General features: G+C 38.8%; 1 protein-coding gene across 2 annotated transcripts in view; it reads left to right on the top strand.

Annotated features, from left to right (window-relative positions):
* Nucleotides 1-17,081, top strand: part of ROBO1 (roundabout guidance receptor 1) — a 754,561-nt gene that overhangs the window by 377,207 nt on the left and 360,273 nt on the right. For both annotated transcript variants that reach the window (XM_072138539.1, XM_072138540.1), the window contains exon 3: nt 12,164-12,247. In XM_072138539.1, the coding sequence (XP_071994640.1) occupies nt 12,164-12,247 (84 nt within the window). The remainder of the gene's footprint in view (nt 1-12,163; nt 12,248-17,081) is intronic.

The following is a 17,081-nucleotide window of genomic DNA, read 5'->3' on the forward strand; positions in this document are numbered from 1 at the left end:
AGGCAGATTCCAAATTGCAATATATGCCACCACATGTTACACTTTTTTTACTTGTAAACTGATGGACACTATTGGACATATTTATCTTTACTTCGGAGCCTTGCATCTGTTTTTTATGGTTTACGCTTTTCTGCTTCACTGTTTATTATTGGTGGTTTTGGACTTCGATAACCGCTCTGCTGTTTTTGTCGATAGGTGCTATTTTTCGTGCAACCCAATACAAGCTGTGGACTACGACCGGTGGAGAAATTATGTGTTTTTGAGTTTTGTTTGCACTTATTTTGGATGCAATTCTTTGGTGAACTGTGCACCAACATCTGCATGCTGGCTTAGAGATTCAAAAAATATGACGCAAACTTGAAAGGCCACAGAGAAAGTCTCCAAAAAAATAAAAAATAAAAAATATGTGCGCAAAAAAGCCCCAAGATAAATAACCAAAACTGGAGAAAGAAAAATTGGTGCCCCCATGACTAGAATCCATAACTAGTACAAACTACTTAAGTCTAATATTGTATGAAGCACGGAATCTGAGAATCATAGAGACACATAACAGTCCTAGTGTGAGCTCCGTAGACTGATGTTTGAACTAAATGAAATTGGAAAAAAAAAGCAAACTGAATAAAAATTACATAAAGTATCGAAAAAATGGATAAGATGTAAATGTCATTAAGCTGTCCATGTGCATTAGCCTGGACACCCGGAGGCGAGCTCGCGCATAGCCATCAGTATGTGTACAGTAATTCTGATGACAGTGCTCCACACAGTAGGTCTTATTTGAGTTGTTCTTAATGAAAAATAAACATTCCCTTAGTTGATTGCTTTTCTCCCACTTGTTCCTGTCTTTACACAGAGTGTAAAATAATATACACCGAGGCGATGGATATAACATTTTCTCAAATCACTCAAAATAAATAAATAATCTTTCAAGGTCCCCCCATGCGTTTTTGCATTTACTAAAACAGACAACCATAAACTCAAAAAAAAATTATATATATATATATATTAAAAATTATTGAATAAATAAAAAATTTAAATGCATGAATGCGTTTTTTGGCAGTTTTCAAGCGACTGGCACATGTATGTAACATAGAGCCATGACTGTAATGATGTTTGGCGGGCAACGTCAACCCACTAAGTCTTCACTTAAAGACTAAAGCCTTGGGGATTATGTATATAGCACCTCACCCTTGACATCCACACGGTGGTATTTCACATAGTAGATGACAAGTAGACAAGAAATAATCCTCAATAAACAATAGTTATGCAACTGATGGGAGTGATAGTTGGTGTTGCATAATAAACGTTTGCAGAGTTTCATTATAATAAAAGCTGACAGTCTTTATATGGAAAGAACAACATGGTGGCATTTAAATGAGTTTGTTCATTAAACCCCAAACTAGCACTAGGGTAAGACTGTAATAGGATCAATCATAGTATACCAGCACCTGCAGCAGGATTCGGGACTTCATGTAACATCCAAAGTCCTGCAGTAATTACTACGCACCTCTACGACCACCGATATGGGAATCTAAATAATGGAGGGGCTATACAGACAGTTTTTGCTGCACGTCCCCTTCATCTGCCGTTAGCCAGCAGGACATGGGACATCACATTAAGTCCCTTCTGCCCAGGGGTCACATGACTTGCAGCTCCTGGCAGCAAACCCAAAACTTTTACAGGGTAAGTATAATATGGTTGACCCTATAAGGTTCTTATACTTACCTTGTAAAAGTTTGAACCTAATTAACACCCGCTAACTTTTTACCGTATGTGATGTTTTGCAGCGGCTTACATGTTCCAATTGTGCTCCAACTTTTTTCCTTCTCCACCAGCTTTATTCTTTTCATATGTACTGCCCAACATCCACCCGGACCTAAGCAACTAGGTTGTAGGTGGTACATACATATCCTGGCGGCTTTTTAAAGGGATAGGTTGTGCACCCTGTATTTGTGAGAACCCCTAATATCCTTATAATATGTTCACTATAGTTTTGTGTTTACCATTATTTGGGTTACCCAACACTGATCTAATTTCACTTATCCTGACCTCTTCCTGACTACCACTACTACCTTGTGCCATCTACCCTACCCACTGCAAATATTGTCCATGTACACAGGACTACCCTGCCTACCCTGACCTCGGCTTGTTCATGGACCTTGTCTCTGCCCTGCATGGTCAGCTAATGCTAAACAGAGATTACTCCAAGAGGTATCAAGGTTATGGTTCCCAGTGGCAAATCCAAGATTCCCCTGAACTGTTAGAAGGTAAAAACTAAAGACCCCCTTAAACAATGTCCTTAGCAGAAACTATAAGTCCAATTATTCAGGGACATATATCTTACCCAACACTGGGAGAGGGTGAGAATGGGATAAGTAATACATACGAGTAGAGTAGTAGCAATAAATATGTGTAAAATATAAGTTTCAAAATCTTAAAAAAATAACTAAAAAAATAAAATTGTGTCGACATTAGAAGAGAGAAGGAGAATGTTCAATTCTGTGGACTGAAGTTTACATTAATATATCTTCCATTAGGCAGTGCAAGAATAACCTTTATGTTCTTTTCCCCGATCCCCTTCTCTCTTCGTCTGTTCTAATGTTTTGTTCCATGTTCCCAGCTGACATTTTCATTTCTTAGTTTTTCATTTTTTGTGCCAGAATTCTTTGCTTGCTTAGTTATAAATTGCCTTTGTAAACATAGGTGAAACTCCAATATCCCTGCACTAAGAGGAGCACAGAGGCAGACAGAGTAACATATTGGAGAAAATCAAAAGATCTATGACCAGAGTAATTCTTCACGGGAGGAGAACATAACCTGCGGAGACACATTTTTGCTTGTGCTTGAACTGCAGGGTTCTCCATATCGTGCGGTGTAGACATATAAGGTGTTATTAACCTTAGCAGTCCTCTTACCTTCCTCTAGCAGCAAACATCAATCTTCTTTGAGGGATCCGGAGGATCTGTCTGCTGACCACTATTAGGGGATAGGCTGCATAAAAAAGAATTATATTAAACCATAACAAGCGGGTTATTTTTTGCTTACTCTGGCGCTCACGGATGAAAGGAAAACGTGAAATAAAAAGTGAATTATGTGCATAGTTAAGAGTATTTTTCTATAAAGGGTCCAATTCTCTTCATAGAAAGACTGAAATGCTCCTTTGACTCAGACTAAGTCCCATTTTTCTACTACAACTTTTACTTTCAAATAAAAATTTAGAAAATTGATTTAGAACCCCCCAAAAAATGCAATATGGGTTTATATTGTTTTTTCTTTTACTCTTGAAGTGATCTTATTTTTGTGTTGGCCACAAAATGATTGAACAGTCTTTAAAGGGTTTTTCCACTTTAAGCAAGCACATTTCGGCAAATAGTGAATATTGTTTGTGTAACAAAAAGTTATTACATTTTCCAATACACTTTTTGTATCAATTCTTCACTGTGTTCTAGATCTCCGCTTGCTGTCATTCAACAGGAAGCATCAGTGTCTACTTCCTGTAGATATACAGTGGTCCATGGTCATGTGATGCCACATAGCTGTATGGCTTGTTAGCATCTCACAGCTCTGATTGCTCTCTGTGATATAACGAGCTGTGCACCTGTGTGACATCACATGATCATGGACCGATGTTTATCTACAGGAAGTAAACAGAGCAGCTTCCTGTTGCATGAAATCAAGTAGACATATTTGAACTTTTTATCATACAAACAATATCAATTATTTGCTGGAATGTGCTTAAAGTGGACAACCTCTTTAAGCCAATAAACTGGCCAAAAGTTTATTTACAGTAGGTAAAAGGAGACTTCACAGCACAGATGTTTTTGGCAGGTATTTTTTGTACCTTATGTATGTTTATGTTCAATCTTCATAAATATTGCATGATCCCTTATGGACCTATTCATTTTGAACTCTATGCCTCAGTTCTTACTCAAGTGCTGGATTCCGTCTAACATGGCCGTTTTATCCGTGCACTGAGTTCCACAGCCAAATGGAATAGTCAGCTTCTTGGGATTACTGTGAGTGAGCTGACTGCTTCAACTTTCTTTTTGTACTAGGATAAACCACCAATTTTATCCTAGTACAAAAAGAAAGTTGAAACAGTCAGCTCCTCTACCATAGAGTGATGACATCATCTCCTGTTGACTTTACCGTATGACTAAGCTATAGTCTAAGACCATAGAATAAGTATAGTTGGTTCATTATAGTCATTAGCCAACAATAAAGCATCCCAAAAACATGCAAACCACCAGAAGTCAAATTATCCCTACACTTTCCTAGTAGAGCCACCTCTTCAATCTTAGTTTTTTTGACATTCCAAGTATCACTTTGGACTGTCTAATGGAAGTCACACAAGGGTGGATGTCTCACCAATAGCAAAGGTCAACATCTGGCACTCATGTGTTAAGCATAAAAGTAAGGATGCAGTCATCTCGGGAGCGATTTAGCTTGCCTACATGGTCTACTTCTTTGACAATATATGTATCAAGTATATTGAAAGGTATGTGCAGAATTCTACATGCATGTAGTCCTATGTCAATAATTACTTGTGACTGCCAGAATGAAGATTGCTCAAGTCCATTAATCATCTATTGAGTGTGTGCCTAAAATGTTTTGACATGTTTCAGCTGAATATTCTTTCTACTTGTATGGTAGAGAAATAAAGATTTTTTTGAATGTTTGTCCACATCTACTATAAATCTCATAAGTTGTCCTTATAATTCAAATACAAGAGAGAAGGGCACATCCTCAGTACATTTCCCTATGGAATTGTCTTCAATGCTATCAAAACTACTCACCCATAGTATGTAGATCTCCTCTCAGCCACCACAAAAACTCAAATCAATTGAAGCATAGACACTACAGGTCCTCTGAAGGTCCCCTGTTACATCAGGCAACAAATGTTAGCAGTAGATCCCTATAGCTCTACTAATTCTGGTCAGGAATGATGTTGAGGTAGGTGGTACATGTCAGAGTAACTTCCATATGAATGACAGGACCCAAATGTTTCCAGGGATTTTCATTCCCTGAAACGATGGTCTGTCAAAATAACCCTTAATTTGATATTTCATTCAACTTTTTTCCATCATGTATGAGTTTCATGATTAGAACGAGAGGAGTATCACATTATTTTTTGGGTCTCATTCTGAATCTCAATGTAATAGGGATCACATTGTTGGATGTTACCATGAACTATAGCAGTGGTGGAGAACCTATGGCACTGGTGCCAGAGGCGGCACTCGGAGCCCTCTCTGTGGGCACCCAGGCCATCACCCCAGCATGAAGTTCACTAAACAGTACCTTCCTACAATGATAGACAAATTTGCCCTTCTCCTTTCAACTGCGTTGGTGTACTTATGAGGGTGAACGATTTAAACTTGTCAAAGAACAAGGCGAAATGAATTACGCCTTAAATTGCTGTGCTGGCACTTTGCAGTAAATAAGGGACTTGTGGTTGAAGTTTGGGCACTCAGGCTCTAAAAGGTTCGCCATCACTGAACTATAGCATAATCCAAGTAACCATGAAATTAGGGGCAAAGTGATAGTTGCACCCAAGCCTATGAGCTTCAGGAAGCAGGGATGATCAAACCCATTCAGGTTCATTGTCACCATACTGGAACCTAAAAGTGTGGTTTGAGTTCAGGTACTGAATGTTCACCCACATCTGATCCCAGGTGTTACCCTTTAATTGCCACTAGTGACAGGTTCACACCTGCAGTCAGTGCCAGCTCCAATCACGAGTGTTACCGGTGGGGGTGAACCCAAACTACTGGACGAACCAAACATTGCAGCTTGGGTCTCGTCCTAAAATGAGAAACACAATAACATTAATGAAGTATTATAGTTGGAGGTCTTGTAAAAATTTTCACCGAAGCCTTTATCAACCCGAGCAGCACTCAAGTGATGACAGTATGACCATTCTCTAAAAGTAGGTCCTGAGTTAAAAATTATTAATTAATAATTAAATTTCAGGAATGTAGATTGAAGGCACGTCATTGAGTAAGGTTACAGAAACAAATATCATAGAGAGCCTGTTGACCAGGACAACCTTTACCTGACTAGAGCTTGTGTCCACATCAGTATTGTGGCTAAACGGAGTCACTGCAGCTTAATGCCTATTCATTATCTACTGTAGCCTGGTCTGGCCATTACTCTTTCTGTTCCAATAACTGATCTGGTTTTTGGATCTCCACCCATCTGATATAAAATACTTATTCTACGGACATGTTATCAGTAGTGTTTGCCTTAGTTGGACTGGAGTCCATTGGTCCTATGGATCAGGTTATTCTGGATATCCATCAACCTCTTGTAAATGGATCTTATAAGTCTCCAATGAAGATATTGGGGCACATTTACTTACCCGGTCCTGTGGTGCGTTCTCCGTCGAAGATTCGGGTCTTCTGGCGATTCACTAAGATAGTGCGCCCAATGTCCACCAGATGTCGCTGCTACGCTGATGTCCGCCAGAATTTGCCGGAGTTCACCATTCTATCTTGGGTGCAGGTAAGCACGTGTCAAGCGACACATTTTTAAAAAAAAAAATTCTGCGTTTTTTCCGAATCCGTCAGGTTCACCGACGGTCACGCCCCCCGATTTCTGTTGCATGCATGCCGACGCCGATGCACCACAATCCGATCGCGTGCGCCAAAAACCCGGGGCAATTCAGGGAAAAACGGGGCAAATAGGTAATATTCGGGAAACCCGACGCAAAATAGCAATTTGGGCTCTTAGTAAATGACCCCCATTGTATTCTGATCGTCTGAGGTCCAGTATAGGTTCAAGTCTGCCCCGCTTACAGATTCTCTGAGGACTGACCGGTGGGCCAGTCTGGTTAGCCCTGTAAATCCCATAAATTCAATATAATTTACCACTTCATCTTTATATTTCCCCTCATACTAAAATATTTCACTGACAATTATATAGAGCCAAAATATTTTAAAAACTTTTGTGCATGAGATGTCTCCTAAGTGATGGTGTTAAAGTTTAAAAGTTGTAATATTTTCCGGCTGAGGGGATGAGAAGTGTGAATATACTGATTCATTCATGATGGGTTTTGCATCCTTCAATCCCTTGTGACTTTTTCCGACGTGACTTTCACATGTGAAGGCTTGAGGTACAACCAAAAATATGAGTAGATAAGCACAGGCTACTGTGAAAAATCCCAGATCTGAGCAAAATGGTGGGGACGTATCAGTTTTGTTTTTAACTCTTTAGCTGACACTTTTGGCTCCCTCACTGGAATAGGAACGACCTTGTCTGGCTGCTTGCTGATAATTTGTCTTTATCAAATGGAAAATTAGCTCGGACTCACAAACCAGAACCTTTCCCTGGAGGATTTCTGCAATGATGCTTTGACAAAGATAAATGAGCTGTTGAAAGTTGGGGTTGTACCATATATATAGTAATATACAACTTCCCAAACTACTGTATATACACACAGAAGCTGACACAGTGCTGAACTTTATCAAATTACAGTAAATATTAAATTTAAATATTAGTCATTTTCTTAAATACTAAAATCATATATTTTTCTTCAAAAATATGATCCCGACAAATAATTTCTGAGAGATTTGGATCATTAACTACTGTACCCATGTATTCACTTACCAGGGGTTCTGATGGCATAGAAGGAGTGGTGTCAAAAATTATGGTAAACTGTATATTATATATTGTATAATTTAGCATATTAGGGCTCATTTACTAAGGGTCCGCGTACCGCACTATCGTTGGAATATGCAACAATTTCCGTTGTACGCCGCATTTAAAAGGGGATTGTGTCGCCTGCGATCAGATTTTGGTGCATCGGCCCCGGCTTTCATGCGACAGAAGTCGGGGGGCGGGCCGTCGGACGATCCGTCGGATTCGGACTAAGTGCGGAGTTTAACATTCAAAATTGTGTCGCAAGCCAAGCACTTACATGCACCGGGAAGAAGAAGGTGAACTCCGGCGGACCTAAGCGGGGAGCGACACATGCAGAATCTCGGGCACAGAATCTACGTGGATCGAAGCAGACTTCATCCTCGTCGGACAACGCACCTCAGGGATAGCATACGGACCAGGTAAGTAAATGTGCCCCATTATCTCTGCCATTATTATCCTTGTGTTACACAGTGTATCAAAATGGCAAAGCAAAGAATGGTATAAATGGGTATCTGGTCAAAATGTATCAGTCATTTCAACTTTTGGTACTAAAGAAAAACTACCATTAAGTTAAAAAAGAAAAAAAAACTAAACATACTCAAATACGGAGCATAAGTGAGTTTATGTTTAGTTTTTTTTTTTGTTAAACTTAATGGTAGCTTTCCTTTAAAAAAAAGATTTATAATTATGAGGCCTGAGTGATGGGACAAGATGTCCGGTGCTTCGGGCTGCTAATTATTCAGGTGACATCACATGAAAGGGGTGAATTTAAACCTCCTGTGTAATGGATACCTTCCGCTCCCAGCTTGGAAGAGGGAGATGATGTCACACAGGAGGTGTGAATAATTAGCAGCCCAGAGCACCGGACTTCTTGTCCCCTCGCTCAGGCTCGCTAATTGTAAGTCTTTTTTCTAGGCGATCCCGGCGTACCAAGAGAAGGACACCAGCGGGGTCAGGAGGAAGGGGAGGGTAGGTGAGTATGTTTTGTTTGTTTTTGTTAAAGTTAATGGTAGTTTTCCTTTAAGTACTCAATGTACTGTTTAGCTATAGTATAAAGTATCTTATCATCTATAAACATTTACAAAGTGCACCTTTTCTTTCAATGTAACTTCTGTATGAGGGCTTGTATTTTGGAGAACAAGTTGTAGAGTTGATCATAAACTCTTTCTGGGATGGACTAGAAGAAATATTTCCATTTTACAATATAATAATAATTATATATATATATATATATATATATATATATATATATATATATATATTTTCATGTTTGAAGTTTTGCACCGTTCATCTTGTGACTTTAACAACATGATACATTCATTCTCCTGGTATATATAATAACAGCAAATATATCTTTATTTCTCTCACAGCTATATTCTGTTGACAACCTGGGGTGAGGGGACTGCCATGTAATGGTTTTAGCACCTGCTATTCTCTTTGCAGGCAGTGTTGAGTTCCCTTTATCCAAATCTTTTGAGATGCCACACTTAAAGGGGGTATATGCTCAGGATGGGAGCTGTTTAGATCTTGGGCATGAAAAGCAGGTGCTAGGCAGTGAGTACAATGCCGAACCTAGGCTTCAATCAATACGCAAGGGGGGATATATCAACAGTGTGAACTACTAAGAATCTCAGAAAGGACTTGGGATAGAATTTCAGTTCCACTCTCTCTGTCTCTCCCCAATTATTTCTACCCACGTGGAGGTGGCATGGGGAGGGAGTGGCAGAAAACTGGCATACAAGCCCCCAATGATTCAATTCCATATGATTCAATCCATGCTAAATGCCAACCAATGGCAGATATCAGTCGGAACTTGATCTGCCATTTTGGATTGGTCATTGTTGGCTTACAAGTTGTTTGTACCAAATGTATATCCTTTATATCAATAGAAGACCAGCCTAAGAATCAGATCACACAGAAATCAGTTGGTGATTTGTTATTTTACAGTATCCCTTGTTTTCCAAAATGCCAATATCCCCAGACCATCCATCATGGACTGGTCGTTCAAAGAAAGACATCTGAAATGTATGGCCAGCTTAAAGGAGTTTTCCAGTATTAAGGTATTGATTACCGAAAGATCATCAATATCAGATTGTTGAGGGTCTAACACCAGGCATCGACACCAATCAGTCATATCCATAGGTGATATGGTCTATGTGGCATTCAGTCCTCTTCAAATGAAAGGGGATAAATTGTGATGCCAACCACAGTTGTTATCAAGGTCTCATCAATCGGGTGGCGAGGTACTGAAACCTTACAGATTCAATATTGATTGATTTATTAATATATTTTTGTTTAAAAAAGGTTGGGAAGTGTGTTAGTTATAATATGATACTAATATTGATAATATTTTTATTAAGCAGATTATGTTTTGATTCTTCTTTGGTTAAAACTTTGGAGAGACATAGATAAAGATATAAGGGAAGATTTATCAGGGGTTGTACACTCGTTTTTGGCCCTGGAATAATCACAATGCCTTGTGAACCACCAGAAAGTGCAATTATTATCCTCTATACACCAGTTCCACACCGAGGAGCCATAGAGAGCCATTAGGAATATGAGGCCTGCGGCGGGGTTGACTGCTACAGGACTTTCCTTGATTGGGCCTGCACACTTGCTTCAGCCAGAGACAGTTTGAGCTTAGCAGCTGCTAGATAATAGGCCAAATCTACACCAACAGGGAAGATATATGTAGATTTATGTGAGCAGCTCGGTCACCTGATACAGAGCCAGCTACAGGTTTCAGTGGGCCCTTGGGCGACAGAGCCTTAGTGGGCCCCTTTGCAGTAAACTGGCTAGAGGCATGGGTTTTATATATATAGCCTCCTCACCCCCACAAATTAATAAAATGGAGCCTCCTCATGGATTAATTATATACTGCCCAGCCCCCCCTCACCACTCATAGTTTAAATATATGCAGCCGCTCCACATGGATTATATTCATCCCCTTCAGCACCCATTATATGCAGCCCCCCTCCTCACCCCACATGCATTATATGCAGCCCTCTCCTCTCCCCCAAACATTATATGCACACCCTTCTCACCCTATACATTATATGCAACCCCCTCCTCACCCCCATATATTATATGCAGCCCCCTCTTCACCCCATACATTATATGAAGCCCCCTCCTCACCCCATACATTATATACAGCCCCCTCCTCATCCCCCACCCATTCATTATATACAGCCCCCTCATACCCCATGGACTAGTAAATGTGACCATTCAAAGTAAGAGAATAGCACTCTCCGCAGTCTTATGCTCAGGTCCGGAACTTCCCCTTCGTGCTTCACATGCAGAGACACACGTCAGCGTCCAGGCTGCTAGGGACGGGAAAGTGGCCACGAGTGGGCCCTCCCAGCAGCTGTGGGCCCCAGCACCTGCCTGGGTTTGCCGGGTGGTGGTGCCGACCCTGACCTAAAATATCAGGAGGCCAGACACTCCTGATATATCCGGTGACGTCAATGTTCTTTAAAATAGTAATTGCTTAAAAGTCACTATTTCTTAAACAGGTTACACTACTTCAGCCATCACTATAACATATATAAAGATAAAATCTAAAACATAAACATTAAAATAAAAAATTGAATTTTTTTTTAATAAATATAAATATTAATATTAAAATTTCCAATGTCCATTTTGTATCCATTTGACCTGTCTCTGTCCGTGCTAGGACCCATCTGGTTGCCTTTTGGAACAGTGATGATTTATGGGGCAATAAGAAATAGGAACTTTCTCCCATGGAAAACGCATGTGATACTAAAGTTGACCTTGAAGTCTTGCTGTTGTGTGACACCAAACTTTTTAATAACTTTTAAAATTGTTACATTTGGTCCCTTCAAGAAAGATAATTGTGTCTTAACCCATTGTCCAAACTTAGTGTCTACCGACCTGACTTGAATATTCCCTTCTCATCATCTCCTTATAATGGAGCATATTATCCCACAGATGTCCTGGCCTGCTGCCCTCCCTCATTGTATTTTTTACGTTCTTATAAAAAAAAGTTCCCATTTTACGCTCCTTCTTGCTTCACAAGACCCTATTTTTCCCCCTCGTTGTCCCAACAAAGGGTTACTCCCAAGAGACTCCAATTGTCAGGAGATGGAGCGATGATGGTTAGTGATCACAGTCAATAGCTTTGATTAACAATAAGGTAGAGAATTAGCAATGCTAGCATTGAGCCATGCCGCCTTCCCCTCTCCATATGCTCGCCGCTGTCTATACTGATCGCCTCCCAGCATGTACCCCAGGCAGTCCACATGCTGAGAGGTAGCAGACAAGGTGCACCGGAGAGCTTACAATTAAGATAGTAGAAGCATCAAATCCAAGAGAAAATTGCTCTATAATTGAGACGTTCATGAAAGAGACCATTAGGGGAGCCCGATGGAGATGTCTTCCTGTCATCTCTTCCTGTTCGCTTTTTTGCCTCTATGCTCGGATTTACTTGTTTCTGGAAATGTGATGAAAAAAATGACAACTTCTGTAAGCACTATGACCCCATCTGCGGCTGTGATGTTATTCTCTACAGACTCGGATGACCTTCAAAGGGGGAGCCATGGAGTCACACCGCCGCCTACGTCTGACAACGATGACAACTCTCTGGTGTACACAGGTAAAAGTTACTCTTCAAACTTTTCAAAGTTGCATTATTTGTGTATTCTCTCTACTATGCAGTTGTAGTTGAACCGTATTCTTAAAATTTACAAAATTTGTAGTGTTGTTGTTTTTTTCTCTCCATTGTTTATGTTCCAAAATGCATTATATGACGTCATAGCTCAGTGGTGGTGAACCAATGGCACTGGTGCCAGAGATGGCACTCGGAGACCTCTCTGTGGGCACACTGGCTGTCTCCCAGGCACAGAGTTTGCCTGACATGGCACCTTTCTGCAGTCTCAGGTAGTCCAAGTAGTACCCTGCTATTTTAAAGTGACCCATCCTGTGCTGCTTGGTCCTGTCCCAAGAGTGAGAAGGTGTGGACAGGGTCGGATTGGAGCTCAAAGATTCTGGTAGCAAAAAGTTTGTTACGTGGCACGTGTGTTTTGGGTCTAATTTTGGGCACTCAATCTCTAAAAGGTTCGCCATCACTGTCATAGCTGATGTAACAAAATGTAAGAAGACTTTGCTACATCTGACATATTCTGGTGTGCCTTCCATTTCTTCTGCTACATGCTTAGAACTGAGCCAAATTTGTAAAATTTGTAGAGTTGTGTCTTTCATGATGTTTGTATGAACAGGAATGTATTATATGACGTCTTAGTAGAGGTTACTCAATGGAAGACGACTTTGTTGCATCTGTAACTGACATATTCCATTGTGTCTTGCATTTCCCCTGATATACAGATATAGCTAAACCAAATTTGTAAAATTTGTGGAGTTTTGTTTCTTTAACGCTCTTCTTATGCCAAAAATGAACTATATGACGTCATAGTAGAAGTAACACAATAGAACATGACTTATCTACATCTGTAAAAATGGCATATTCTGGTGTGTTTTGTATATTTTCAGCAATACGGCTGTAGCTGAGCCAAGTTTGTAAAATTTGTCAAATTTCTTGTGTCGTTGTTGCTCTTATGCACTTTTTATTCACAAAAATGAATTATACTGCATCATAGTAGAGGTAACACAATAGAACACAACTTTACTACATCTGTAAATTGCATATTCTGGTGTGTCTTATATGTTTTGCTGCTATACGGTTGTAGAAGAGCCGAAATTGTAAAATTTGTCAAATTACTTGTGTCGTTGTTGCTTGTATGCACTTTTTATGCAAAAAATAATTAATTATATGACGTCATAGTAGAGGTAACACAATAGTACGCAACTTTACTATATTTGTAACTCCCATATTCTAGTGTTTTGAATGCTGCAGCAGAACCGAATTTGTAAAATTTGTGTAAATTTGTAAAATTTGAAGCATTGTTTCTTTTATGCGCTTTTTATGCACATAAATACATTATATGACCCCCACCGCAGAGGTAACACAATGAAAGATGACTTTGCTACATCTGTCAATGACATCCTCTAGCGTGTCTTGCATTTTTTCTGCTATACGGCTGCAGCTGAGCCAAATTTTTGTAAAATTTGCAAAAATTGTTTTTACACACAGAAATGCGTTATGTGACATCCTAGTAGAGATAACACAATGGGACATGACTTTGCTACACCTGTATCATCCCATCTGGCTTAGGATTTGCCTCGGAGAGATGAAAGCATCATTAAACCGGCTGTATGCTCTGCAAGCGGGAGATGTCAGGAGGTTGCCATTCACGGCGGCATTTGTATTCTATCAGGCGGCAGTGCGATGCATATGAATGGTAAAGCAAATGAGTTGTTATTTAAGTCTTATCTCCCCGCTGTCATGCGGCTCTTCATATTGCCGCCTGCTGTATACTATTGTCAGGAGCACTAAAGACGGCCACAATTCATGGTTGATAAGGTGCATTAGCTGATTCTCACAGCGCAATTTGCTTTCGAGAATTGATGGAGCATCAGGTTGCAAAGTCTGATTGAAGTCATATTTACAGATGGAGCAGAGCCCAATGTGTTATTTCTCCATTTTTATGCCATTTTACGTAAAACCATAATACATATTAATACAAAGTATAAAATAACAAACTCCTCTGTAATACAGTAATATCCACAGTTATTATAAGTTATGTCTCCAGTGTCTCATATCTGGACGGACACTTTGTGTTTCTGATATAACCAGACAATGACCGGCTTTGGCTTTGTTTGACCTCATGTTGGAGAGGACGAAAGTAAAGCGAGCCCCTGCAAGGCACCTCCATAACCCAGCATGGGAGCCCAGGAAAGCTCTACATTTATTCTAAATGTCGCTGTCATATAAGAAACCTGTTTGATGGAGACGCTTTTTGCGATGTTACCTGCAGTGTTTGGAGAAAGTGGGAAAAGCTCTCATGTCAAACGCTGTGCCGCAGGAATCCGCTCCATTATGGCAGCCGCGTCACACAGAGACCAGAGGGACCGGGGAAAAGCAACGCAATTTACAAGCTTCTCCTGTGGGGATCTTATAGTATTTCCATAGCTAAAAAGCACATGATGCTACAAGATACATAGTTGATGGATAGATGGATAAATAGATAGAAAGGTAAGACATAGATATCTATATATCTATAAGAGATAGATAGATAGATAGATAGATAGATAGATAGATAGATAGATATGAGATAGATAGATAGATATGAGATAGATAGATAGATAGATAGATAGATAGATAGATATGAGATAGATAGATAGATAGATATGGGATAGATAGATAGATAGATAGATAAATAGATGGGAGATAGATAGATAGATAGATAGATAGATAGATAGATAGATAGATAGATATGAGATAGATAGATATGAGATAGATAGATATGAGATAGAGAGATAGATAGATATGAGATAGATATGAGATAGATAGATAGATAGATAGATAGATAGATATGAGATAGATAGATAGATAGATAGATAGATATGAGATAGATAGATAGATAGATAGATATGAGATAGATAGATAGATAGATAGATAGATAGATATGAGATAGAGAGATAGATAGATAGATAGATAGATAGATAGATATGAGATAGATAGATATGAGATAGATAGATATGAGATAGATATGAGATAGATAGATAGATAGATAGATAAATAGATAGATATGAGATAGATAGATAGATAGATAGATAGATAGATAGATAGATAGATAGATATGAGATAGATAGATAGATATGAGATAGAGAGATAGATAGATAATAGATAGATAGATAGATAGATAGATAGATAGATGATACATAGATATGTGATAGATAGATAGATAGATAGATAGATAGATAGATAGGAGATAGGTAGATAGATAGATGATAGATAGATATGAGATAGATAGATAGATAGATAGATGATACATAGATATGTGATAGATAGATAGATAGATAGATAGATAGATAGATAGATAGATAGATATGAGATAGATAGATAGATAGATAGATAGATATGAAATAGATAGATAGATAGATAGATAGATAGATAGATATAGAAGCAAAAAAGTGGCAGCACTCCAAGGAATCGTGGAAAAAAGTGTGAGGTGTATTCCATCTCTAGCAACGTTTCAGCTGTGGATCAGCCTTTGTCAAGCTTGACAAAGGCTGATCCACAGCTGAAACGTTGCTAGAGATGGAATAAACCTCACACTTTTTTCCACGATTCCTTGGAGTGCTGCCACTTTTTTGCTTCTATATCTACACTCTTTGGGTAAGAGTATTGGGATAGCACCCGTCTGAACCTTTTTTTCCTGAAGGCTGTGCTGCTTTGCAATTTTTGTTTGCTTAGATAAATAGATAGATAGATAGATAGATAGATATGAGATAGATAGATAGATAGATAGATATGAGATAGATAGATATGAGATAGATAGATATGAGATAGATATGAGATAGATATGAGATAGATAGATAGATAGATAGATAGATATGAGATAGATAGATAGATAGATAGATAGATAGATAGATAGATAGATATGAGATAGATATGAGATAGATATGAGATAGATATGAGATAGATATGAGATAGATAGATAGATAGATAGATATGAGATAGATAGATAGATATGAGATAGATAGTAGATAGATAGATAGATAGATAGATAGATAGATAGATAGATAGATAGATATGAGATAGAGAGATAGATAGATATGAGATATATAGATAGATAGATACATACATACATAGATGATAGAGCTATAAATCTGACTGTGGCACAACAATTATTAATGAAAAATAGAAAATAAGTTGCCAGAGGACAAAACCAGGCCGGGTTTCTTATTCAAATAATACCAAAAAGTGCAGATAATAATAGAAAATTCGGTGGACTTTATTCCATGGCTACATTTCAGCTTTCATCTCAAGCCTTTCTCAAACATCACAAAAAGAAGCTCAGGGAATGGGGGAAAAGATACACGACCCCCAATACTTTGTGGCAAATGTTATAAGTTAACTTTATTTTAGATGTTTTTGTATAAAGTATTTTATAAAGTCTTTTGCGGATATATGTAATAACACATTTGTAGTTACAGATTTTTGGCTTCTAAAGGTTCCAGACACAATATACTTGAATTTTCTGTGTAGGGGACGCTCTCTGGGGGTCACTCATGCAGATACTCCCAGCCTTGTATTTGCATCGTACATGTGAATAATATGCAGAATATGATTTGCATAGATATCTGATCACTAGAGGCAGGTTTTACATCGGAGATGGCCACAAAAGAGCAATTACTATGGCAACCTGTGTGCCACATAATTAATGGAAATATAGGGGGGGAATGAGAGAAGCCCAATATATTAGTAAATACCATAAATACAAAATATTTGTATTAAAACTTTAAGTACAGTTTGATCCTAGCAAAATATTTTCTGGAGGGTATCCGAGTTGTGAGGATAGAAAGAT

Source organism: Engystomops pustulosus, chromosome 2 (genome assembly GCF_040894005.1).
Source record: "Engystomops pustulosus chromosome 2, aEngPut4.maternal, whole genome shotgun sequence".
Lineage (NCBI taxonomy): Eukaryota > Metazoa > Chordata > Amphibia > Anura > Leptodactylidae > Engystomops > Engystomops pustulosus.